General features: G+C 44.2%; 1 protein-coding gene across 1 annotated transcript in view; it reads right to left on the bottom strand.

Annotated features, from left to right (window-relative positions):
* Positions 1-265: 265 nt before the first annotated feature.
* LOC142257602 (NACHT, LRR and PYD domains-containing protein 6-like) overlaps positions 266-27258 on the bottom strand; it is a 105674-nt gene continuing 78681 nt past the window's right edge. The window contains 2 exon segments of the mRNA XM_075329739.1: positions 266-303; positions 445-743. Coding sequence (XP_075185854.1) covers positions 266-303; positions 445-743 — 337 coding nt within the window.

The raw sequence follows: 27258 nt of genomic DNA, 5'->3' as shown, positions 1-27258 counted from the left end.
CGATCTCATCCGATCACCAACTGATCTTAACAAGTACCGAGCACCTGAGCATGGTATTGCTTGCTCATCACTATTGACTACCTATCTGGCACTACAGTTATGATCTGCTTGACCTCTGCTACCAACATTGACTAGCCTTTTTCACCTGCTTTAATCCAGCACTCAAGTTCACCAACCTCCCTTCACTGAACCAGATCTCCAAAATTTTCCCTATGTATTCTGGTTTCACCCACTCTAGATGTTATCCAGGGGTTTAAACTCAAAACTAGTCTAAAGCAGTAAAGTTGTAGGCCAGATTAGGAACTGCAAATCAAAGATCAGTTGTAAATAAAAATTATACTATAGAAGGATTCTGTAATCCAATTATTTTCCTGGAAATCACATAATGTGAAGATTTTATTGTTTTCATAGAGTTAGAAACTAAATCAAGGTGTAGAACATTACCTTCAACTGGTAGTTCCCAATGGACAAGGACTTGGATGGGACTGGACCAGACTTTACACATCACCCAGTCTCGGTGACTCCATCTTTCAATGGGAGATGAGATGATATTCATGAAAATCCATGTTCCATCAGATCTCTGAATTGAGGTGATCTTCCGTTTCGGATATATCCCAGAAATGTTCCAGGTTATGTAGACTGGATGGTGAACCCCTTGCACAACACAAGCAAACTGCACCGTCATAACAGGAAGAGCTTGCTGGATGTGGGCCAGAAGATGGATTGAAGCTTTACATGTAGAGCTTTTTGGAAATACATGGAGAAAACAACTATAGACTGTTCAGAATATATACTATAGTATACAGTAGATCAACTATTCCATATGGACAAATGGAAAAGAGTTGTTTCTTAACTGTCTGTTCCTTGGTCAACCAGAAAAATTATGCTGCAAAATTGCCAGATGACGCCAATGATTGTAAATGTTGTACTTTAGTTATTAACCAAGTTTCACAATGTCCCAAAACCTTTGGCAGTGAAGAGCGCTTTACCCGCTGCGACATCGCTAGCAATATCGCTAGCCATCGCACCCGCCCTCGTCGTTTGTGCGTCATGGGCAAATCGCTGTCCGTGGCGAACAAAATCCCTAGTACGCGTCACACGTGCTTACCTTCCTAACAACGTCGCTGTGGCCAGCGAACAGCCTCTTTACTAAGGGGGCAGTTAGTGCAGCATCACAGCAATGTCACACAGATGGCCACCAATAGAAGCGGAGAGCATCCGCATGAAGTACACTCCCACCTCGTTGCCGGAGGATGCAGGAACGCAGTTGTTTGTCGTTCTTGGGGTGTCGCACGTAGCGATGTGTGCTGCCTCAGGAACGACGAACAATCTGCGTCCCAAAACATCAGCGATATTTGGAAAATGAATGACATGTCAACGATCACGTTGCGTTTTACACGCAACGACTTTGCTAACGAGGCCGGATGTGCGTGACGCATTCCGTGACCCCAACGACATCTCGTTAGCGATGTCGTTGCGTGTAAAGTGGCCTTGAAAGATGTTTTGGACATTTTTTCATGTTTTTTATTTTGTGGTCCAACCCATGACACAATTGTAGGATGGTAATGGTTTGCCATAGTAATCGGGGGCCTACTGAAGGCTGCTGTTGTCACTATCTTGGTGAGTGGGCTTCACAGGCGGAGTGTTATTTTGCAAAACGATAATATTGCAATATGTAAACATACAATCAGCCTAAGTAATAAAGTAAAAATCTACAAAAAATGTTTAAAAAAATATTAAACAATAAATATAAAAATGTAAGTCATCCTCTCTTCCAATTAAAAAATGCATCTTGGAATAATAAAAAAACCCATATTTGATATAGTCTTCGAAATAGTCCGATCCATGTAAATATAAAATTACTTAATCTGTTTTTATAAAAATTGTTAAGCAAAAAAATCAGAATACCAGAATTGCTGTTTTTGTTTGATGGACATTTCACATGAAATGCAATAACAAGTGATCAATTTATCACATGTACCCCTAAATCGTAACAATAAAAACAACAGGTTAACATGCAAAAAATAATCCCTCACACTGTAAAAAAATGGGGTTTTTTTTAGAAAAATTGCAGGTCTGAATAACTGGCAACAACCAAAATAAGGTCCAGTCCATTTTTGTCTCCCTATTTTTTCAGTAAATTAGTTGGTAAAATGTATAGTAATTCAATACTACAACTTGTTCTGCAAAAAATAAGCCCTCATATATGGCTATGGGGTTGGGAGAATAAAAAAGTGTGGGTGGAAAAAATAAAAACACAAAAAAGAAAAGAGGATAAAAGTTTACAGTGAATTATATTATCCACAAAATCGATGTTTTTTTTTTCATTTTGTAGAATTTTTATAGTGATATTTTGGGGCTAGTGGGTGAATTTTAAAAAAATGCAAAAGCTCTGGCTTTTTTAGTGCTTTTACCACTGGATTCTCTCTAAAATTTTAATGTGCCAAAAAAATAAATAAAAAAATGAGCACAAATATTAAAGCTTCACCCACATTTGGTTTTGCCCACTTCCGCAGAAGTCCAAACAAATGTAATATTAAATTAATTTTGTCACATAAAATCCTAAAAAAAACCCAAAAGTGTTGTTTTTTACTTTGTCTCCACCTTCTGCGAAAAAATAGGAATTAAAAATTCATAAGGAAAGAGGTGCAAATACAAACTATAGCTCACTTTGCCAAAAAGAAACCCAAAGCCCTGTAATTGCTCTGTGGAGCCCAGGGCTGCTGCAGCGGTCTGGTGCGTTACCTTCAGGGACTCCACGGGACGGTCTGGTCACAGGTAGGGAACCTTCGTGGCGAGGCAGCTCAAGAAATTGCAATTTTTTGCCAAAAATCTCAAAAATTTTTATAATAAGTACAGTTTGGAATGTTTAGTGCTGAAGTGCACATTTGGTGCTGGCTTTTTGTTTTTTCTTCATTGAATTGGTCGGTGGTTGACCTCCACCTTGCTATGCACCCCAATTTGGGATGTATTCCATCTGTCTAGATTTTGGCGGTTGGTGACTGTTCACATTAAGTCATCAGGCTTTGTCCACAGGCTATTTACTTCATGCAGCATTTGCTTGGACCTGTCCCGCCCACAGCCATGACTCAGTCATGGGTACGGGATTGAAATAGACCAGGTGAGTGCTGCTAAGAGCAGTTCTACTATTCATATGTGAGGCCGTATGGCACATTTTATAAAAATATTTTAGTGTAGGACTGCCTCAAATGAGATTTGCCGTGACGTGGCGAGGCAGCTCAAGAAATTGCAATTTTTTGCCAAAAATCTCAAATTTTTTTATAATAAGTACAGTTTGGAATGTTTAGTGCTGAAGTGCACATTTGGTGCTGGCTTTTTGTTTTTTCTTCATAATATGGGTAAGCACGCTAACCTTTTGTCACGCTCCACTTGTAGGAGCACTGAAACGGATTGGAAATTCAACTCCAAAGTGCAGTTAGCAAAAAACCCACAAGAGGGTGATAGCACAAGTGAGAGAGTTATCAGCAAGCGATAGTCTAAACCAGGATGTCTCGTCAGTACTGGGAAATCAGCAAGCCGTAAACAAGTGGAAGCAAGGGGGTCAGAAGTCAGGAAGAAACGTAAAAAGCCAACAGGGAAAAACAGAACTGAACTCAAGAATCATATGCAAGGTCAGAAGCTGGGAAATCAAGTATGTACAGAGACGAGAAAGGAGATGGAGACACTGGATGAGACGAGGGTCAAGCAGACAGGGTGACGAAGAAACGGGACAGGACCGGGGTCAGGCAGACAGGGCGGGCAGACAGTACAAGGAGGACACAGGTCAGGGAGAAGTAACTGGGTAGTGGGATGGATCAAAGTTAGACTCACGGGAACCAGTTGCACACACTGCAGAGCATGAACTATTACTGGTGGTGTCTTGGAGGTAGCAGCACCAAGATATGGTGGAGTGTCCCCTGTAATGAGGCTAGAACGAATAGGAACCTCCCATGAGACCTAAACCCCCAGAGGCAGCATACATACACAGGCTCAGGGACGGTACACCTTTTAATTTTTGTAAAAGTTTCAATTTTAAAAAAGTAATAAAATCTAAAAAAAACAAAAACAAAAAAACAATATAAATATAGTATCAACTTAACAATTCTGACTACAGTTGAGTAGATCGATTTGGTGGACTCTATGTTGGTGAAAGTTTTGACTAGTTTGACCGGCTAATTAAAAGCTATGTTGGGAATCCCGTAAGATTAAAGATTCACAGAACTCCAGCGTCCAAAGACTATTGACCCACTTGAAGGTCCGTAGTCCCACGAATAGACCCTCCTAATTCTAGTCCTTCTGACCAATATAATGACTTGATCAATAGTTATTTTTATTGCAAAATGAATACCTCAAAAAAAAGTAAAACAAAAAACAGTTGCAAAAAAAAAAAAATATACAGCTCTACTAGCAGAAAAATACACGTGGTTATTGTTTTAAAGGCGGGAAGGAAAGACTAAAAGAACAAAAAATGAGGAGGAAAATCTAAAAGGACTAAAAATAAAAAGTTAGTTGGATTCTTATAGGATAAAGTGCATTTTGAAACCCAAGAAAAGAACATTTTGTAAAAGAGCGCCCCTTCTGGTACCTGATATTCTTAGAAGTCTTACCTCCTATGACCAAGGTGGTTCCATTTCCAATCACATTTTCACTGTAATATGTACAGAAGTAATCTCCGGAGTCATTGATCTGTGTGTTTCGTATCTCCAGTGAAGCCATGTAACGGCTATTATTACAGACATATTTATTCTGGTCTTTATTCCCAGCACACGATTTTACTAGTAAAAGGTTTCCTCCAGTACTCCAACTTCTTCGGTACCAGGAGATCTTGGTTCCAGCTTCTAACAGTTCACTGGACACACACGAGATCTTGGCTGTGGCTTCTACATCCACATAGATGACATCCACCGGCTGATAGAGGACCATTGAAAAACTAATCACTGCAAAACACGGACCAGCTCATCATCATCCACAGCTTTATACCTACTCTAGGAACATCTACCAGAAAAAGATGCCACATAGACTTGCGAAACGTTTGTCAAACTCACTCAAAACCCCTTGGAACAAATGACTTCTTACCTGGAGCAGTCAGTAGGGCTAATATTAATGGCAGCATCTTGCTTACTCTGCACTGAGGATGATTAATAAAAACCTCCTACTATAGACTGTAATTAATAGCCAGGAAGGAAGTGGTCACTTCCACTTTCTGACCACCGACAAGATATATGAGCTGTAACCCCTTCACATTTTCCATTTTCGTAGCCATAACGAAAATCTACAACTCCATGGTCAACTGGAAGCTCTTCCAGATGTCCACACTAGAAGTCCACAACCGGTCAAATTTCCTTCATCTGAGTCCCCCTGCGCCTACTATACAGAAACATGCCACCTGCCTTAGCAGTGTTGCTCATCAGTAATGACCACCTAAGACTATGTCAGAGCTGGGGCGGTAAAGGAAGTGGCAGAACTGAGTGTACTGAACATCTAACACCTTGAGGTTTTTTTTTTTTTAAAAAAGAGCAGAAAAGTTCATGGCAGAGACTTGAGATCATCTCGTTGATTATCTTCCTCTCCCTGGTTTCAGATCAATAAGTTTACAGCTTGATAACTTTTTTTACAATGCAGTTTATTAGTAGAGATGAGCAAACCTATTTGGTTCGAGTTCGCGAATTTCAGATTCAATATAAAACTTGGCCAGTTCGGCTCCGCCTCGGCTACCCGAACACTTTGAACAAAAGTTGGCAATAATATTCGGTGACTGTTCATTTGCAGAATACCCAGTCCTTGCCCCATCACAGCCATGTCAAGTATTGGGATGGCTGTGATTAGCCAGGGAAATCACTGTAAAAAAAAAAGGAAGCAAAAGAGTTAGAGCATGACATACTTAACGATTCTCCCCGTGGCTGAAACGCCACTTCCAGGGCCACTCATTATCCCTCATACATATTCACAGCTTTCCCCGGCCATCAGCGTCTCTGATTGGCTGCAGTCAGACCCCACCCCCGGACAGTGTCTGTGATTGGTTGGAATCACAGACGCGGTCTGCGACCTTATACTGGTGTAAATTAAATAAATATATAAATTGGTGTAGGGTCTCCCGTCTATTGATACCAGCACAGATAGAGCCCACGGCTACAGTCTGCAGCCGACAGCCATGTGCTTATCTTTGCTATGTATCAAAATAAGAGGAATCGCATGCAGCTTTTAAAAAAATAATCTAAAAAAAATGGCATGCAGTCTCCCTCAATTTTGATACCCACCTAAGATAAAGCCGGACAGCTGCGGGTTGGATTCTCAGGCTGGGGAGATCCATGCTTATTGGGCCCATCAGCCTAAAATTAGCAGCCTGCAGCCACCCAGGATTGCTGCACCCATTAGATGTGACAATCCCAGAATTTTACCTGACTCTTTCAGATTGCCATGGTGTGGTGGAAATCTGGGTAATATGCGGTAAATCGCAGCCCACAGCTGCTAGTAAGCCCTAGATTAGTAATGGCAGGCGTCTATGAGACATCATATGAAAAAAGTGTTTCCAGCTCACCTGTCCCCCAATGCCGCAGAATCTCACGGATGCACGAAGTCCACTGGAAAGTCCATACCAGCTTGTGATAAACAGCGTTTCGGACTTCATAATACTAAAAACAAAGCAGTCCTTAATCAACTTATGATTAAGGACTGCTTTTTTTTATTATTATGAAGTCCGAAACGCGTTAAGCTCACCTATGTATTAAACCCTCCATATACGGTCTTCATATGAGAATTTTAACAATGTACCAATAAAGAAAAGTAAATTTTTATCCTATTTTTGAAATCGGTGCTGGGTCCAACTTCCTTTTTCTTCGCTGTCTATGAGACATCCCCCATCATTAATCTGTAAGTGAAAAAAATTAAACACAAATACCGGAAAAATCCTTTATTTGAAATAAAATACAAAAAACCTCTTTCAACAAATTATTAACCCTAAAACACTCAGGTCTGACGTAATCCACAAAAGGTCCCACAAACAATATGGCTCTGCTACATCTGAACTGACAGCGTGTGGCCATTCATCATGACCACCTGCTGTAACTTCAGACAGAGAATGAGCTGCATGAGTGGTGACGTCACTCAGGTTAGTTGTGGTCACAGCAAGAGGTTTCCATGGTCATCGGCCTGTGATCCCAGGTAACCTGATCTCAGGGGACCTCAATGAACTCAGGTGACCTCACCTCATGTGAAGTCACAGAGTTCACAAACCTGCATATCCTGGCAGAAAACGGCTTTTTTTTTGCTAAGAGATGCAGATTTGGTGCTGAAGTTACTATAACATATTCCTACGCCCAATCAATCTACACCTCCTGATAAAAAATGCATTCCTACTACATGCGGTATGATGCAGTAGTGATGGAATTTTTTGCCAGGAAGTGTAGATTGGGTGCAGGAATATGGTATACAATTTTCAGCACCAAATCTGCATCTCTTGGCAAAAAATGTACAAAAAATGGTTTTGATGCCGTTTCGGTGCAGTTTTATGTGAGGTGGTGAAAATTTGGTGCTGAAAAATGGTGCGGACATTTCAGCACCAAATTTGCACCTATTGGCAGAAAACTGCACTGAAACAGCGTGAAAACCATTTTTGAGCATTTTTTGTCAAGAGATGCTGATTTTTTTTAAATTTCTACACGATGTTCCTGCACCAAATCTACACCTCCTGTGAAAAAAATTCTCAGCACTATCGCATCAAAACGGCATGATGTCTTGATGGTTCTTTTTGTCATGAGGTGTAGATTGGGTGCAGGAATATGTTATAGAAATTTCAGCATGAAATCTGTATCTCTTGGAAAAAAATGTTTTCTGCCAGGAGATGCAGGTCTGTGAACTCAGTGTTCACAGTGTTCACTGAGTTCATTGAGATTCCCTGAGGTCAGGTTACCTGTGGTCGCAGGTTGAGGACTGTGGGAACCTCCAGCTGTGACCTCAACTTACATGAGTTAAGTTACCACTGATCACTGCAACTCATTCTCTGCCCGAAGCTCACAGAGGGCGGTCATGTTCTATGGCCGTACGCTGTCAGTTTAGATGTAACAAAGCTGGAATTGTCGTAGAACCTCGTGTGGATTACGCTGGACCTGGGTGTTTTGGGGGTTAATAAAGTAGTGAAAGAGGGTTTTTTTGTATTTTATTTCAAATAAAGGATTTTTTCGGTGTTTGAATTTACTTCCTTTCACTTACAGATTAGTAGTGGGGGATGTCAGACACCTCCCATTACTAATCTAGGGCTTAGTTTTTTCCTATTTATGATTTTTTATTGATGATGGTATTGTGACATCATCTAAGCGTAATCATGTTATGCAATCAATAGCATCAATAAAGTGTATTAACTATACAATGCAAAAATGATCACAATGATCAACATAAATATCATGTGTCCTGTCTTTTAAGGGTAGACATGTATATATTGCATATTATAGTGTTACTATGTACAGTTTCGGGCTACATGGAACTTTTTATTTAGTTTTTTGGGGAGATGCAAAGATTGAGTCAACTTCTCCCCTTTTTATCTGGTTTCTGGTGTGATTTTCATATTGCCCACACCTAACGTATTTTTCCAAAAATAAGACCTCCCCCAAAAATAAGCCCTAGCAGGGATTTTCAGCATTTTCGGAGAAAGGCTTAAATATAAGCCCTCCCCCGAAAATAAGCCCTAGTCCCGGATCAATAATGAAGTGTCCGTGCAGCTAAAAAAAAAACAGATACTGCAGGACACTTCATTATACACAGCGGCACCCGGCAATCACACTCACCAGACGCCGAGCAGAGGACCTGCAGCTCTCACACACCCACACACAGCAGCTCTCACACACACACACACACACCAGATCTCACACACAAACATCGGATCGTACACACAATCAGATCGTACACATAATCAGATCGCATACACAAACATCAGCTCACACGCAAACAACAAATCACACACACACACACAAACATCGGATCGCACACACATCGGATCGCATACACACTCACCTCATCCAGTGACACCGATCTCTTCTCGCTGGGAGAATCCTGAGATGTAGTGCAGTGCAGCGCGACGAACAGGACCTGACCGGACACGTGACTTGCTCTCATTCCCTGCTGCCGTAAGTGCTGGATGTGATGTGGTGTGTGTGTGTGTGTGTGTGTGTGTGTGTGTGTGTCTGCGATCGGCTGTGTTTTTCTGCGATCGGCTATGTGTGCCTGTGATCGGATGTGTGTATCTGTGATCGGCTGTGTGTGCCTGCGATCGGATGTGTCTATCTGTGATGGCTGTGTGTGCCTGCGATCTGCTGTGTGTATCTGTGATCGGCTGTGTGTGTCTGCGATCGGATGTGTGTATCTGTGATGGCTGTGTGTGATCTGCTGTGTATATCTGTGATCGGCTGTGTGTATCTGTGATCGGCTGTGTGTATCTGTGATCGGCTGTGTGTGCCTGCGATCTGCTGTGTGTGATCTGCTGTGTATATCTGTGATCTGCTGTGTATATCTGTGGTCTGCTGTGTATATCTGTGGTCTGCTGTGTATATCTGTGGTCTGCTGTGTATATCTGTGGTCTGCTGTGTATATCTGTGGTCTGCTGTGTATATCTGTGGTCTGCTGTGTATATCTGTGATCTGCTGTGTGTGTGTGTGTGATCTGCTGTGTGTGTCTGGGATCTTCTGTGTGTGTCAGTGTGTCAGCTAGCAGCAGGGTAGGATGGCGTGCAGCACCCACCGGAGATCACAGGAGGACCTGGGAACCACGCAGACGTCCTTGTCTGGTGAGTATGAGTCTCCTGGGAAGTGGGGGGGGTGGTCTGCTTTTTTGGGGGGTAAACTTACCCCCAACCGTGTTTCTCCAAGAATAAGACCTCCTCCAAAAATTAGCCCTAGCGCTTTTTGGGGGGGCAAAAAAAATATAAGACAGTGTCTTATTTTTGGAAAAACACGGTATTACTTGCCACAGGTGAGTTTGAACAATAATCACATGCGTGAAACAAAGAGTTGTTTAATGACAATTTTGGTAAAGTGCCAAAAATCTTGTCCAGCCAATTTTGGGAGTTTTGCGTGAAATTACATCCAATTTGCCCCTTTTTTTTTTTACTCTTTTTTTTGTGTTGTTCCAATATACACAAAGGAAATAAACATGTGTATGACAAAATATGTGTAATTGCAATAATTTTCTGTGAGCAATACTTCACTTTCTGAAACAATTTCAATGATGCCAAACACTTTTGGCCATGACTATATGTACACATATACAGTAGCACACAAACACAAATGTACACCGAGCACATGAATAAACACATATATACAGCAAGCTCACACACACACACACACACACACACACACACACACACATGAATAAATATACACATACATACACCAAGCACATGTATACATACTTATATACATACACAGACACATAGCAGACACATGTATACACCAAGCACACATACACATATGTACACGCACACACGTATACCCGAGTGCACACATATATACACACACATGTCTTCATCTTCAGTGACATGCAAATGTTTGGGCATCCCTTGTAAAAATTACGGTTATTATTATTATTAAGCAAATTAAAGATAACATTATCTTTTAAAGGCATAAAGTTAAAGATGACACATTTACTTTGTATTTTAGGCAAAAAAAAAAATATATTTTCATCTTTTACATTTTAAAAATTACAAAAAGGAAAATGAACCAATACAAAAGTTTAAACACCCATGAAGATGTGTGCTCACAAAACTTTGACCAAGGTTTGAGATCTTAATTAGTTTGTTAGGGTTATGATTTGATCACTATCATTGTTGGGAAAGGCCGGGTGATGTAAATGTCACAGCTTTATAAAAACCCAGCCTCCTCTAACCTTCTGACAAACAACAGCAGCCATGGGTTCTTCTAAGCAGCTGCCTAGCACTCTGAAAATGAAAATGTGGAGACAAACAAAGCAGGAGAAGGGTAAAAGAAGATGGCAAAGACTTTTTAAATTGCACTTTCCTCAGTTCAAAATATAATTAAGAAATGGATGTTACCAGGAACAGTGGAGGTCAAGATAAGGTCTGGAAAACCAAGCAAAATTTCTGTGAGAGCTGCTCGTAGAATTGCTAGAGAGTAAATCAGAACCTACGCTGACTGCAAAAGATCTTCAGGAAGATTTAGCAGACTCTGGAGTTGTGGTACATTGTTCTACTGTTCAGAGACACCTGCACAAATATGGCTTTCATGGAAGAGTCATCAGAAAAAACCTTTCCTGCCTCCTCATCATAAAATTCAGTAACAGAAGTATGCAAAAGAGCATCTTCATAAGCCTGATGCATTTTGGAAACCAGTCCTGTCGACCAATGAGGTTGAAATAGAACTCTTTGGCCACAATGAACAAAGGATGTGTGGAAAGCAAAGGGCACAGAATTTCAGAAAAAGAAACTTGCCAACCATTAAGCATGGGGGTGTCAATCATGCTTTGGGGTTGTGTTGCAGCCAATGGAACATTTCATGGTTAGAGGAAAGAATGGATTAATTGAAATTTCATTCTTGATGCAAACAAAACACCTTCTGTAACAAAGCTGAAGTTGAAAAGAGAATGGCTTCTACAAATGGAAAATAATGATCCTAAACACACGTCAAAATTCACAATATGTATCTACCCAAAAATAATCTGCTTACAAACGTCAGCTCAAGATGCAACAAATAACCCATTGTTAAGCCCCAGATCCCAAAAAATGAGAAAGTTATGGGTCTCGGAAAATGGCACCAAATTTATTTTTATTTTTTTTTTATTTACAAACTTATTAATTTGTTTTTCACTCCTTTGATAAAAGTAAAACTATACATGTTTGGTGTCTACAAACTCATACCAATCTGGGGAATCATATTGCCAGGTCAGTTTTACCATATAGTGCACATGGTAGATAAAAAACAATAATGGAATTTTTGCAATTTCACTGCACTTTTTTCCTGTTTTCCAGTAAAATATGGGGCAGAATGAATAGTGTCATTCAAAAGTACAATTCGTCCAGGAAAAAAAACCCCTCATATCATCATATGGGTATATTAACAGAAAAGTAAAAACGTTATGGCTCTTAGAAGAAGGGGAAGAAAAAACAAAATTGAAAAACATAAAATTGCCGGGTGATAAAGGGGTTAAATGTAATCTTTAATGAAGAGCACCTCCATACTTCATACTAAAGTCTACTTTTACATCAAAAAAGTTAAATTTGACTTATTAAGCACTATCCCCGTGTTCCAAAATCCCTATGACAACACTTCCTGTCATGTTATTATGGGGTCACTTGTGGGGTCACTGGTGCAAATGCTAAGCTTATTGCCTTGTACATTCTGCCAGTCTACAAATTTAGGAATTCAGGAGGCACTCTAACCCTAATTAGATTTTATAGATATGAATATTATTTATGTTTGTTAGTAAACCCATCATAAACATCTGAAGAATGAAGCCGTATTTTAACCCTTTTTGTTTTTTCCTTCCCTTCTCCCAGGATCCATCCATTTTTTAGTTTTCAGTATAAGGGCTTGTTTTTGCGGGACGAGTCGTACTCTTGAATGAAATGATTCAATCTGCCCCTTATTGTACTGGAAAATGGAGCAAAAAAAAAAATTCACAATATTATTTGAAAGTTTTATTTACCATGTTCACTATATGGTAAAACTGACCTGGCAGTATGATTCCCCAGGTTGGTACGAGTTCGTAGATACCAAACATGTCTATGTTTTTTTTAAGTAGGGAAAAAAAAAATCAGAAATTTAAAAAAAAAATAAAAAATATTTCCTTTTCGAGAGCAGTAACTTTTACATTTTTCGAGATGTGGGGCTGTGTGGGGGTTTATTATTTGCGCCCTGAGCTGATGTTTTTCCTGATGCCATTGATAATGTTTTGATCGCCTCTTATTGCATTTCATTGCAATGTTGCGGTAGCCAAAAAAAAAAAAAGAATAATTCTGGCGTTTAGAATTTTTTTCTTATTATTACGCTGTTTATGATTTGGATTAATTTACTTCATATTTTGATAGATCGGACATTTACAAATGCAGCGATACCAAAATATTTGTGTTTTTAAAAAAATTAAAAAAAATAAAATAAAAAATGTATGCTATTATCAGTGTAGCTCCTGCTGTGGTTTTCAAGGGAGTGGGGGCCCAGTTTGCCCACCACCCTAATGCCAGCTCTGTCGGGTTACCAGAAGGGACAACAATGAGCTATTAACCACGGCATCTATAGGATTAGTGACAAGAATCAGAGATTGCTTTAATCCCAGGTATTTGAGCATGTCTGTCAGAATGCAACCATTCATACCCAGCACTGGACACCCACACAAGATGCCTAATCCAGGGTTGTAAAAAAGAATATTGCTGGTCTTTAATGGGTTACTTAATTGCGATACAAAACCACTCTTTATATATATATATTAACCTCTTCATGACCGAGGACGTAACGGTACTTCCTAAATCATGAAGGGGTGATCCCCACCAACTGCTGCAGTGAACTGGTGGTGATCTCCACAGATGTCTGCTGATTTGTACAGCAGACATGTGTACCTCGCAGGCGCAGGTGGATCCGTGATCCACCAGCGCCTGTTAACCCCTTAAATCGTGCTGTCAAAATGTGACAGCACATTTTAAAATGCCACAGCAGGGAACGCGCCTTTCCCCACCGCCATCGCAGGCCTCAATGCAATCAAGTGGACACGGTGGTTATCATGGTAACACAGGGTCATGTGATGACTCCTGTCGCTATCATGATGTAGTTCTTGTTAGAGCTGGCAAAGAGCTGGCTCTAACAGGAGAGCAGCATTTCTGTTGATTAGAGCTGTGCAGCTCTGATCAACTGAAATGAATCAGCGATCAGACTGCTGATTGTTATAGTACCCTAGGGGGACTAGTAAAATAAAAAAAGTAAAGAAAAAAACTTTGAAAAAAAATAAAAAACTTGAAATTTCAAATCGCTCCCTATTTATCCCATTGAAAATTAAAGGGTTAAATATATAAAATATATGTATATATATATATATATATATATATATATATATATATATATATATATATACACATACACATTTGGTATCGCTGCGTTCAGAAGCGCTTGATCTATCAAAATATAAAATAAATTAACCTGATCGGTAAATGGCGTAGCAGCAAAAAAATTCCAAACTCCAAAATGACATTTTATGGTCACCGCAGCATATTTTGCACAAAATGCAATAACAGGCGATCAAAACGTAACATCTGTTAAAACATCAGCTTGAGTTACAAAAAAATAAGCTGTGATTGAGCCATAGAGCCAAAAAAATGAGAATGCTACGGGTGGTGGAAAATACCGCAAAATGTGTGCTACTTTATTTGGACAAATTTCTGAATTGTTTTAAATCCTTAGATAAAAGTAAACTTATACATGTTTGTTGTCTACAAACTTGCACTGACCTCAGGCATCACAACAACACCTCAGTTTTACCATATAGTGAACACTGTGAATAAAATATCCCAAAACAATAGTGCAATCGTACTTTTGTTGCAATTTTTTAGCACTTGGAATTTTTTTCCCGTTTTCCTGTACACTATATGGTAAAACTTATGGTGTCATTTAAAAGTACAACTCGTTCCACAAAAAATAAGCCCTCATATGGCAAGAGTAGTACACTACAGTAGCGGGCAACATCAAGAAAGAGAGGAGAAAGGAAACGGCAGGACAACACGGCTCTGTAAACTAAAGGACTCCTAAACAATCTAGAGTGGATGTGTGGCTGTGAAATCTAACCAGAACGACACAGTGTGACACAAAAGAGTGTTACTGAATAATCCTAACCCTTGGAAGCAACTTACAAAAGGAGGAGCTACAAACCACAGCCCCTACTGTAGAAATAATATACACAAGTCTTTAAGGACCCTTAACCAAGAAGGGATAACCCTTAGAACAATTGGGATGAGAGGGATATATATTGAAAAATGAAAAAACCAAAAAGCTGAATTCTGCAGCTATATAAATGTCGCGGGCGGAGGAGGGGACGCTGCGCTCACCCACTGCTTGGGTCCGGCTGCTGCTGCTACTCGCTCGGTCGGTGGCTCGAGCGGTGGGCCGGATCCCGGGGACTCGAGTGGCGCTCCTCGCCCGTGAGTGAAAGGGGTGGTTTGGTTTGGGGATATTGTCCGTGACGCCACCCACGGTTGTGGTGAGGTTGTGACACCACCGCTGCTCTGGACGGGGATCCCGGGAGCGATGACAGGGAGCAGCTTGGATGTTGTTCTTCCCCTCCGTGAGTAGGGGGGTTGGTTGTCCCGGGGCCCGGTGAGGGAGGGATGTGTGGCAGGTGGGTTACGGGACCTGGTGAGGTGCAGGGTCGTGGGGCAGCGCGGTGCCGCACGGCACAGTGGTACTCACTCAGCCAATGATGAATGCAAAGTCCTTGGTAAAATACACGGCTGGATGGACGGGTCTGGCTGCGGTGGTTTCTGCTCCCGGTAGGTTGGCGGTAACTGTCTTTCCCTGCACCTTTAGTATGTTCTTGGTACTGATGGCTCGGTAACCCGCTCCCCAACTTAGATGGATGCTGAGGGAGCCCCTTTTGCCCGCAGGTTCTGGCCCTGGGAACTGTAGCCTTGGCGGTGACTGTGTTTCCCTTCACGGTCTGAGCTGTTGCCTTCTATCGGGTCTTGACTGCTGGGAAACCCAGGAGGTTCCCTTTGCAAACGGATTTGACCTGTTTTACGGCGACTCCAAGCCTGGTCGGGGTCCGTAGGCCCTGCCGAATGGTGCTGGCTTCTCTTCGTTCCCTGGTCCGGTACCGGCGGGCCACCGCCCGTCCCCGGTCCTTACGGTTCACTCCAATCGGCCTCGCCTGCAGACGGTCACCACCGTCTGCCAACCTTGCTGTATGTGCCCGGGCCACGCACCCGGACACGGTCAGTCTGCTCTTCTACTACTTCACTCTCCAACTCCAAAACTGATCTGACTTCCTTTTCCCGCCTCCAGGACTGTGAACTCCTCGGCGGGTGGGGCCAACTGCCTGGCTCCACCCCCTGGTATGGACATCAGCCCCTGGAGGGAGGCAACAAGGATTTTTGTTTGACTTCGGTGTGCCTAGCCGGGGTGTGGGGTGTGTTGTTGTAGTACCTCTGACAACCTGGCTTGTCCAGGGCGCCACATAAACATTACACTTTTCACATTAAAAGAGATAACCTGCGATCACAAAGGAGAGAAGAGGAGCAAATGAGACCTCTACCAATATTAGGATCTGAAAAAAAACATTCTCTAGAGAAAAGGACATCTCCCCCCTTAAGATATACTGTGTTGCCTTTGTTTTTAAGACCCCTGATGAACCCCAAGAATGTTGGGAGAAACACGTCGGGTCATCGTGTGGCGCCCTGGACAAGTCAGGACGTCACAAGCACTACACCAACACACCCCACACTCCCGGTCAGGCACACCGAAGTTAGACAAAAACCCTTGTTGCCTTCCTCAAGGGCTGATGTTCACACCAGGGGGTGGGCCAGGCGGTTGGTCCCGCCCACCGAGGAGTTCACAGTCCTGGAGGCGGGAAAAGCAGTTAGTTTAGTTGTGGAGTTTGAAGTGGAAGGAGTGAAATTGCAGTTGAGCAGACAGAAAGTGGTCCAGGTGTGTGGCCCGGACGGATCAGCAAGGTTGACAGACGGTGGTGACCGTCTGCAGGAGTGGCCTATTGGAGCTAACCGTAAGGACCGTGGACGGGCGGTGGCCCGGCAGTACCGGACCGGTACGCAAAGAGAAGCCAGCACCATCTGGCAGGGGCTTACGGACCCCGACAAGGCTAGGAGTCGCCGTGAATTTGTCAAATCCGTTAGCGAAGGGAACCTCCTGGATTTCCCAGCAGCCAAGTCCCGACAGAAGGCAACAGTCCAACCGAGAGAGGGAAATACAGTCACCGCCAAGGCTAAAGTTCCCAGGGCCAGAGCCTGCGGGCAAAAGGGGCTCCTTCAGCACCCATCCAAGCTGGGGAGCGGGTTACCGGTGGGAACCCATTGGAACAGTACACGTTACACAGGTGCAGGGAAAGGCAGTCACCATCAACCTGCCGGGAGGAGAAACACCGCAGCCGTCTGTGGGACCCGTCCATCCAGCCGTTTGTTTTACTGGAGACTCTGTGTACATCATTGGCTGAGTGAGTACCACCGTGCCGCGCGGCACAGCGCTGCCCCCCGCGACCCTGCACCTCGCCAGGCCCCGTAACCCGCCTGCCATCCATCCCTACCCCATCACCGGGCACCGGGACAACCAACCCCCTACCCACGGAGGGGAGAACTAACATCCAGGCTGCTCCCTGTCATCGCTCCCAGGATCCCCGTCCAGAGCAGCGGTGGTGTCACCAATCTCACCACAACCGTGGGTGGCGTCACGGACAATAACAAATCCCCACAATCAATCCCCACCCTTTTCACTCACGGGCGAGGAGCGCCGCTCGAGTCCCCGGGATCCGGCCCACCGCTCGAGCCACCACCGAGCAGCAGCAGCCGCAGCAGCAGCGGCCGGACCCGAGCAGTGGGAGAGCGCAGCGTCCCCTCCTCCGCCCGCGACAATCGTATTTGGGTCAGTCTGCACTAGTGGGCCAACACCTTTTAATTTGATTAGCAATATCCTATAATTTGTCTCAAACTGGTGGAAAGATATATCTCTATCTTACAACTTTTAATCACCAATTTTCTGATCATTTTTGCACAGGTGCCTATATTCTATTCCTCTATAACTCTCATTAGGTAGTAAGAGGGTGTTAATAGGCAGGGTGAGCCGCCGTGGAGTGGGTGCACCAATTGTCAACGACCCCATAGGGTGCCGACCCCCACAAGACAGGCAAAAACAGAAAAATAGGGAAAGAATAGGAGTAATTTTAGCTAGAGGGGTATACCCAGCGTCGGACTGGCTACCGGAGAAATCTCCAGTAATGCCACGCCTGGATTCAGGTACCTGCATTGAAAGAGAGGGGTATACAACAAGGGCACCACGGCTGAGGTAAACGGGATCAAGCCAAAGGCACACACCTATATGATATAATCCAAAAAACAGAGAAAGGTGGTGTGCAACAAATGGGATCACCAAACGTTATGCAGAAATTACAAATTATCTTTATTTACATGAAACACCAAAATTCTATTAAAAACATTTAAAGCACTCAAAAAAGTGAAAAAAAACACAAACAATGGGGCTTGCACATAATAAAGCATGATAACCCCCCCCAAAAAAAAACCCTTATTTCAGATAAATAGCACCATGGAACATGTATTATAGACCCTCACAGGAAAATGGCTTAATGAGTGTGTATATAGGGACACTTGCCTGCAATACAACAATAATAAAGAAAAGCATGAAAGCAAAGCTGCAGTGTGACTACAGCCGCGCTGAGATTGAGCACATGCATTGCACTCTGGAGCTCTCACCTGAGCTCCGGAGTGCAGCCTAGACTGTACCGCGAGCGTCGAGTGATTGATTCCCCGGCACTTGCGGTTCAGTTCATGTCAGCTGCAGACAGGAGCGGGGTGATCTGCGGTGCTCTCACCTGAACTCCGGAGATCAGCCCGGCCTGTCTTCAGCTGTCATGAACTGAACCGCAAGTGCCGGGGAATCAATCACTCGGCGCTCGCGGTACAGTCTAGGCTGCACTCCAGAGCTCAGGTGAGAGCTCCGGAGTGCAATGCAGGTACCTGAATCCAGGCCTGGCATTACTGGAGATTCCTCCAGTAGCCAGTCCGATGCTGGGCACCTCATGTAGATGTTAGTCTGTGTGTATATGTAAAATGTATGTCCGTAAAACCAATAAACTTTGATTAGATACCTTCTGTGATTTATATGGCAAGAGTGACGTAAAAATAAATAACTTACGGCTCTCAGAAAAGGGGAGCAAAAAACGGAAACTCGCCAGGTCATAAAGGGGTTAATATGCAGAGGATGTAAAGGGAAAGATTTTTGTTATTCAAATGATATATGGGGTTGGAGTGTATAGAGTACATGTTTGGGTTAACAAGTCTGTAATCACAGGTAGATAAAATTCATCTTCTTGTTTCTTCATAAGACTATCCAAATATGCAAATTGCGACTTCTTAGTTTTCTTACTTCCTTCTTTTCCTCTTCAGTCAATTTATTGTCCCACAAGCTACAACAGGAACAGAAACTTAAGCATTAGTGACTGTATTGTCATGATTTTCCGATATATCTTAGATCATGTAATGACTTGATTAATCTAAGAATTTCGTTTGTATTTTTTCCTTCACATTTTTTTTAATACTTATGTATTTTTTCAAATATACACAAACGTTCATGTTCCGGGGGGATTGACAGATTAGGATAAGGTGGTGTATTCCCAATCGCCAGTCGGGGTCCACCGTGCTCCCAGATGACAAAGGAGCTGCTGGCAACCCAAACGTTAGGCGGTGAATACCGAGCTTGGTGGCTCTAAAATAACACTAGAGACCTGGGAACTGGTCACGTGTGTAGGGACACATCAGACCGGACGACAACCTAGTTAGCGTTTTGGTGTACCTGTGGCGCTACACCGACCACGTGTGCAGGGAACACATCAGGCCGGGTGGTGACCAGGTAGCGTTGACTGGAAGACCGCAGCGAAAGCGCCCTGTTGGTCACGTGTGTATGACACGTAAGACCGAGCGGTCACCCGATTAGCGTTTCTGGCCACCAGGGCTCTCAACTGGCCACGTGTGTACAGGACACATCAGGCCAGGTGCTGACACCAGTAGCGTTGACTGGGAAGCTGATACGAGGGGAACAGGGTCCACACACCCAACCCAGGAACTCCCTGTTAACGTCACAGGGATCCTGGGGTACGCTGTCTGTGTGCGTCGGGGGCACAACCAGACAGGTGGCGCAGCAGCTGCAGCCCAGTTAACTCTACTGGGCTGCACAAGCAGAACTGAACGGTAGGAGGTGGAAGCCCGGCGCTTGACTCTAACGTGCTGAGCCACGGGTGTCTTGGCGTGACAAGCACCGGACGCCTAACCCTACCCTACTGCTTCCAAACAAAGGCATATGCCGCAATAGGCTCTATACATGGAGGTGTGCTCAGAGCAAGCATATGAGAAGACTGCACACCTCCTTGTTGTCTCCAGCCCCTTTTATAACCTGGATCCGCCCCAAACCCAGGGTGGACCACAATGGCACCTCTAGGGTCCAATAGCGGAGTGCCATGTCATCAGCGACATCACCAGCGGCCTATTTGGAACCACCACGTTACTGATGACCTCATGGCTGCCACGCCCCAAACACCTCACCAGTCATTGTCTGACTACTAATGATGAGGTGCCGTGTCATAGGGGCGGGCCTCCACAAGCCAGTCCGGAGTGCCACATCATCAGGACATCTGATGTGTGTCGGCCTATCAGAGCCTGCCACCTCACGGACATGCCTAATAAGGTCCTTACCGGACCTGGCCTCTGATGCACTAAGTGCCTGATTATGCTCAGTAGCCTGAACAACAGTCTCGGAATCAGTCTATCTGCCCGAGCATGCTCAGTAGGCACAACACAGGACTTCGAGACAGCACAAAGTCCACGTATCTGTGCAAAGAGGCTTTTCGCATTAAGTGTGGGAGCATGCCCTGTAGCCTGAACCGAGAACTTAGCCTCAGAACTGGCCCTATCAGGCTGAGCATGCTCACTAGGCGAAACACTGGACTAAGGCTGGTTTCACACTACGTCTTTTTAACATCCGTTGAAAACGTTTTTTTAGCGGAAGTACGGATCCTGCTTTTACAGCAAATAACGTATGCAAACGCATATGTTATTTTGCAGGATCCTGCACTGGATGTTTAGGGGCGGGCACTGGAGTCATGTGATCGGGAGTGAGGGGAACTAGACTGGGAGCCGGCTTCTGACAGCTGCAGACGCTGGTAACCAAGGTAAACATCGGGCTTGGATACCCGATATTTATCTTGGTTACGAGTGTCTGCAGCTGCTAGGAGCAGGGCTGCCTGCACGCGTAACCAACGTAAACATCGGGTAACTAAGAGAAGTGGTTACGCGATATTTACCTTGGTTACGAGTGTCCGCAGCTCTCAGGTGGGGGAGAGGGAGGGGAGGAAGGGGGAAAGACAGAGATAGAGAGAGAGAGGGTGAGGGAGGGAGGAGGAGAGAGAGACAGATCACGCGAGACTGGTTCTGGGCATGCTCAGTACTTTCTGGGCATGCTCAGTACAAAAGCAGGATCCTGTCTATCAGCACGCCAGCGTTCACCTGCGTTCGCGTGCGTTATAGTGCGGATCCGGTGACTTGCAGTATTTTGACGCAGCTCAAAAACGCTACAAGTAGCGTTTTTGAAACATGTTAAAAAACTGCAAGTCACCGGATCCGCACTATAACGCACGCAAACGCAGGTGAACGCAGGTGGACGCGAGTCCATTGCAAATGCATTGAAATGAAAACGCATTTGCACTGGATCCGTACTTCCGCTAAAATAACGTTTTCAACGGATGTTAAAAAGACGTAGTGTGAAACCAGCCTTAGGCTCTGGGGCAAATTGGCACGCGCGTGCATGCGCACTAACCGCCTCTCCACACTTAAACGTGGAAGAGGAAGCAGCCAGCTGGACGACCCGAGGCACAGCCAAAAACGGCAGCTGGCGCCTGGGCACAATAAGAACCACAGCAGGCTGCTTGCGGCTATGGCGCCACCGATTCGTAACAGTTCATTTGTCCCGTAACATGCAACTAAGATGTAATAAAAGATCTATGAGGGGTCTCATACATTTTTTTTTACGTCACTGTAAGTACAAGTTCACACGACTGTATTTTCAGTCCCAGTGGCATCTTTTTTTCCTACATCATTGTTTTGTTTACACATTTATTTTTTTTTGCTTAATCTTGTTTGTATTATGTTGAGTGGAAGGTAATATTTTCTTTCTCAAACTGCGCATCTGTAAATATATTATTATTAATATTCAACTGTGCTAAATACATAATTATTATTTAACAGCCTTCAGCTTCACCTTGAGCCATGGCTTGATGGATGAACGCTCTGTAAGATCGATTTTATGCAGCCCAGAAAAGTTCAACAGGTTCTTCTTGGGTTGCTGGTATTCCTCTTCACTTTGTTTCTTCTATTCTTCCCACCATGACGTCCTTCTTCAGTGATGGCTCTCTTCGTATGAGGTGTCCAAAGTAGGTAAGTCATAGCTTGGTGATCCTTGCTTCGAGTGACATGTCTGGCTTAAATTGATCCAAAATTGATTTGTTTGTTCTACTTGCCATCCATGGTATTGATAACATCTTTCTCCAGCATCACATTTCAAAGGTGTTGATTCTTCTGTCTTGTTTCTTTATAGTCCAGGTTTTACATCCATATGTTACCACAAAAAAGACCAGACTATGTAGGAGTCGTGTCTTCATCACCAGTGAAATGTTCTTCGATTTGAGGACTTTGTCCAGTGACCATTGTTGATTTTCCCATAGCTATTCGCCTATTGACTTCTGGAGGGTGGGTTTTTTAGTATTTTATTTCAAGTAAAAGACTTTTTGGGTGTTTGTGTTTATTACTTTTCACTTACAGATTAGTAATAGCGAGTCTCATAGATGCCTCCCATTACTAATTTAGGGCATAGTGGCAGTTGTGGGCTGTAATTAGCCCCTTATCTTACCTTGATTGACACTGCACCAGGGCAATCAGAAAGAGCTGAGTAAAGTTCAGGGATTGTCCCATCTAATAGATTACAGGGGTTACAGGGGTGACATTTGCCAACAGGGAGCATTATGGGTGAGTGCTGTGATGTATTCTTGTGCAATATATGATCTTAATCAGTGAACTATATCTGACATTATAAGTGAAGCACTGTGTCTATGCATGCCCCATTGGAGGTATTTTCCTCCCCTTTGTACTTTGGCTAGTGGCACCTTATCTAGTTTGTACTCCGCATCATGCACTTTCACTTTGCATGTAATGTTTGTCTTTTTGCATAATTGTTTAATAAAGTATATATTTTTATCTTACTTGGTGATTTTTTGGCTCCATATCTTTATAGGTCTAATGCTTTCATGGGAGCTTTTCACAATTTACTGAATAGTAATAAGGATCCTAGCCCCCAGCCTACACTGGGAGATGCTGGGGTAAAATTTGTAGTTTTTCACATGTATTTTCTATGGTATGTTGCTAATAAAATCCACCTCATTGTGCAATGTCCAATTCTGGGGCAACTGCAGGCTGCTATTTTTAGGCTGCAGGGGCTCAATAACCATGGGCATCCCCAGCCTGAGAATACCAGCTCCAATATGTCCGCTTTATCTTGGCTGGGTATCAAAATTGGGGATAACCACAAGCCATTTTTTAAAAATTTAAATAATGAAAAAAAAAGCTGCATGGTGTCCCTCGTATTTTGATACACTGCCAAAATAGCGCACACAGCTGGGTGCTGCAGCCTCTAAGCGTCTGCTTGATCTGCTGGGTATCAAAATACGGGGGATCACAGACGCCATCAGTTTGACTGCAACCAATCACAAATGCGGTCACAGCAGGTGGGCAGGGGAGGCAGTGAATATGCATGGGAGTTAATGATCGGACCCGAACATAGTTTGACTGCCGCACGGAGACTCGGTAAGTGTAACGCTCCTAATCTAATCAGCATTTTGCTTCCTTTTAGTTATTTTTTTTCAATTTATTTTTGAGTGACCGAACGCAAACTGTAATAAAGACTTCCTTGAGAAGGTCTGGATGCATACACCACCACTAGGTGTCTAGTACGGACCCCAAAATTTACAGTTCGGGTTTACCCATCACTACTTCCTACCAGTAGGGTAAGATGAGCCTTTTACCATTTTACAATCTTTGCATTTAGTAAACTGTAAACAACTTAAATTTATTTGGAAAAAATAAATGAAAATTGTGAATGCATAGCAACATTTAGATAATTACATAGCCCTCTTTAGTGACAACAGAGTCAAGCATTTTTTAAAACGGGATTAGGAATTGCTTTACTCTGATGGTTTGGTTCCAAAACAGCATTTCATTAAGTTGCATTAAGGGGTATCTTCATGTTAATACATTTATTTAGACAGCATTAAATGATGCTACTTGCTGTAAATTGTCCTGTTGTGAGAGTGTGGCACCCTGGACAAGCCACAGAGAACAACACCAACACACCCCAACACTCCCGGTCAGGCACACCGAAGTCAGACAAAAACCCTTGTTGCCTTCCTCCAGGGGCTGATGTCCACACCAGGGGGTGGAGCCAGGTGATTGGTCTCCGCCCACCGAGGAGTTCACAGTCCTGGAGGCGGGAAAACAGTCAGTTTAGTTGGAGAGGTGAAAGTGAGAAGAGGAAAGTGGTAGTTGAGCAGACTGAAGTTGGTCCGGGTGTGTGGCTCGGACGGAACAGCAAGGTTGGCAGACGGTGGTGACCGTCTGCAGGAGAGGCCGATTGGAGCAGACCGTAAGGACCGTGGGCGGGCGGTGGCCCGGCGGTACCAGATCGGTACGCAAAGAGAAGCCAGCACCAACTGGCAGGGGCTTGCGGACCCCGACAAGGCTAGGAGTCGCCATGAATTTGTCAAATCCGTTAGCGAAGGGAACCTCCTGGATTTCCCAGCAGCCAAGTCCTGACAGAAGGCAACAGTCCAACCGAGAGAGGGAAACACAGCCACCGCCAAGGCTACCGTTCCCAGGGCCAGAGCCTGCGGGCAAAAGGGGCTCCTCCGGCCCATATCCAAGCCGGGGAGCGGGTTACCGGTGGGAACCCATCGGAACTAAACACTACAGAGGTGCAGGGAAAGGCAGTCACCATCAACCTGCCGGGAGCAGAAACACCGCAGCCGTCTGTGGGACCCGTCCATCCAGCCGTGTGTTTTACCGAGAACTGTGTCTTCTTCATTGGCTGAGTGAGTACCACCGTGCCGTGCGGCACAGCGCTGCCCCTGCGACCCTGCACCTCACCAGGCCCCGCAACCCGCCTGACATCCATCCCTACCTACCCCATCACCGGGCCCCGGGACAACCAACCCCCTACCCACGGAGGGGAGAACTAACATCCAGGCTGCTCCCTGTCATCGCTCCCGGGATCCCCGTCCAGAGCAGCGGTGGTGTCACGAATCTCACCACAACCGTGGGTGGCGTCACGGACAATATATCCAATCCCCACAATCAAAACCCCCTTTTCACTCACGGGCGAGGAACGCCGCTCGAATCCCCGGGATCCGGCCCACCGCTCGAGCCACCACCGAGCAGCAGCCGCAGCAGCCGGACCCGAGCAGTGGCAGAGTGCAGCGTCCCCTCCTCCGCCCGTGACAAGAGCTTTTATCTAACATAGTGAACAGATGGTTTCCAAGAAATTTCCCAAAGAGATGCTCCAGGCGACTATCACACTAATTCATAAACCGGGAGGTGATGGGGAAGCTGTGGGTAATTACAGACCCATATCACTTATCAACTCTGATGTAAAACTATATGCAAAGATAATCGCCAATAGACTAAAATCATTACTTCCAACTATAATTCAGAAAGATCAACTAGGTTTTGTTGAAGGACGTCAAACATGAGATGGCACAAGAAGAAAAATTAATTTAATCCATCATATAGAGCAGACCTGGGCAACGGGCGGCCCGCGGGCCACATCCGGCCCGCCTGCTCTCTGTGACCGGCCCGCCCGTCTTCAGCCGGTGCAGTGGAGCCGGGCTGCAGCATGCCGAGTAGGGAGAGATCCTGTGCAGGTCCGCACAGTCAGTGCAGGAGAAGGAGCAGCACAGCAGAGCAGACGGAATAATTCATCTTCCAGGACCTGCGATGATGTCACGCCCATGTGACTGTGTGGGAGGAGACAGGATTGCCGGGGAGAAAGCAAGACATGCTGAATGCTGAAGGAGATGTGGACACATGATGACTGGTAATAAGAAAAGAGGGGACATGAGGGGGAGGGGGGCTGCAGGGTGAGTGCATATGAGGGAAGATGGAGCTACAGGGTGAGTGGCATATGAGGGCTGCAGACTGACAAAAGGATGTGAAGGGGTGCAGAGTGTTTGAGAGGGGTAAGTTGGGGGTACAGGCAGGGTGAGATATGTGGGCAGGGTGTGTGACATATGGGGGTGTAGTGTGTGTGATATGGGGGTGCAGGCTGTATGGGGTGTAGTGTGTGTGATACGGGGGTGCAGGCTGTATGGGGTGTAGTGTGTGTGATATGGGGGTGCAGGTGTAGTATATTACAGGTGTGCTATATGGAGGTGTATATAGTGGTGTAGTATATGGGGGTATAGTGATGTAGTATATTACATGTGTGCTATATGGAGGTGTAGTATATTACAGGTGTACTATATGGAGGTGTAGTATATTACAGGTGTACTATATGGAGGTGTAGTATATTACAGGTGTGCTATATGGAGGTGTATATTACAGGTGTGCTCTATGGAGGTGTAGTATATTACAGGTGTGCTATATGGAGGTGTAGTATATTACAGGTGTGCTATATGGAGGTGTAGTATATTACAGGTGTGCTATATGGAGGTGTAGTATATTACAGGTGTGCTATATGGAGGTGTAGTATATTACAGGTGTGCTATATGGAGGTGTAGTATATTACAGGTGTGCTATATGGAGGTGTAGTATATTACAGGTGTACTATATGGAGGTGTAGTATATTACAGGTGTGCTATATGGAGGTGTATATTACAGGTGTGCTCTATGGAGGTGTAGTATATTACAGGTGTGCTATATGGAGGTGTAGTATATTACAGGTGTGCTATATGGAGGTGTATATTACAGGTGTGCTCTATGGAGGTGTAGTATATTACAGGTGTGCTCTATGGAGGTGTAGTATATTACAGGTGTGCTATATGGAGGTGTAGTATATTACAGGTGTGCTATATAGGGGTGTAGTGATGTAGTATATTACAGGTGTGCTATATGGAGGTGTAGTATATTACAGGTGTGCTATATAGGGGTGTAGTGATGTAGTATATTACAGGTGTGCTATATGGAGGTGTAGTATATTACAGGTGTGCTATATAGGGGTGTAGTGATGTAGTATATTACAGGTGTGCTATATGGAGGTGTAGTATATTACAGGTGTGCTATATTGAGGTGTAGTATATTACAGGTGTACTATATGGAGGTGTAGTATATTACAGGTGTAGTATATGGGGTGTAGTGATGTAGTATATTACAGGTGTATATAGGGGTGTAGTGATGTAGTATATTACAGGTGTATATAGGGGTGTAGTGATGTAGTATATTACAGGTGTATATAGGGGTGTAGTGATGTAGTATATTACAGGTGTATATAGGGGTGTAGTGAT

The sequence above is a fragment of the Anomaloglossus baeobatrachus genome, chromosome 12 (assembly GCF_048569485.1).
Source record: "Anomaloglossus baeobatrachus isolate aAnoBae1 chromosome 12, aAnoBae1.hap1, whole genome shotgun sequence".
Classification (NCBI taxonomy): domain Eukaryota; kingdom Metazoa; phylum Chordata; class Amphibia; order Anura; family Aromobatidae; genus Anomaloglossus; species Anomaloglossus baeobatrachus.
Note: the sequence above shows the minus strand (reverse complement) of the source record. Positions and strands in the feature narration are given on the sequence as shown.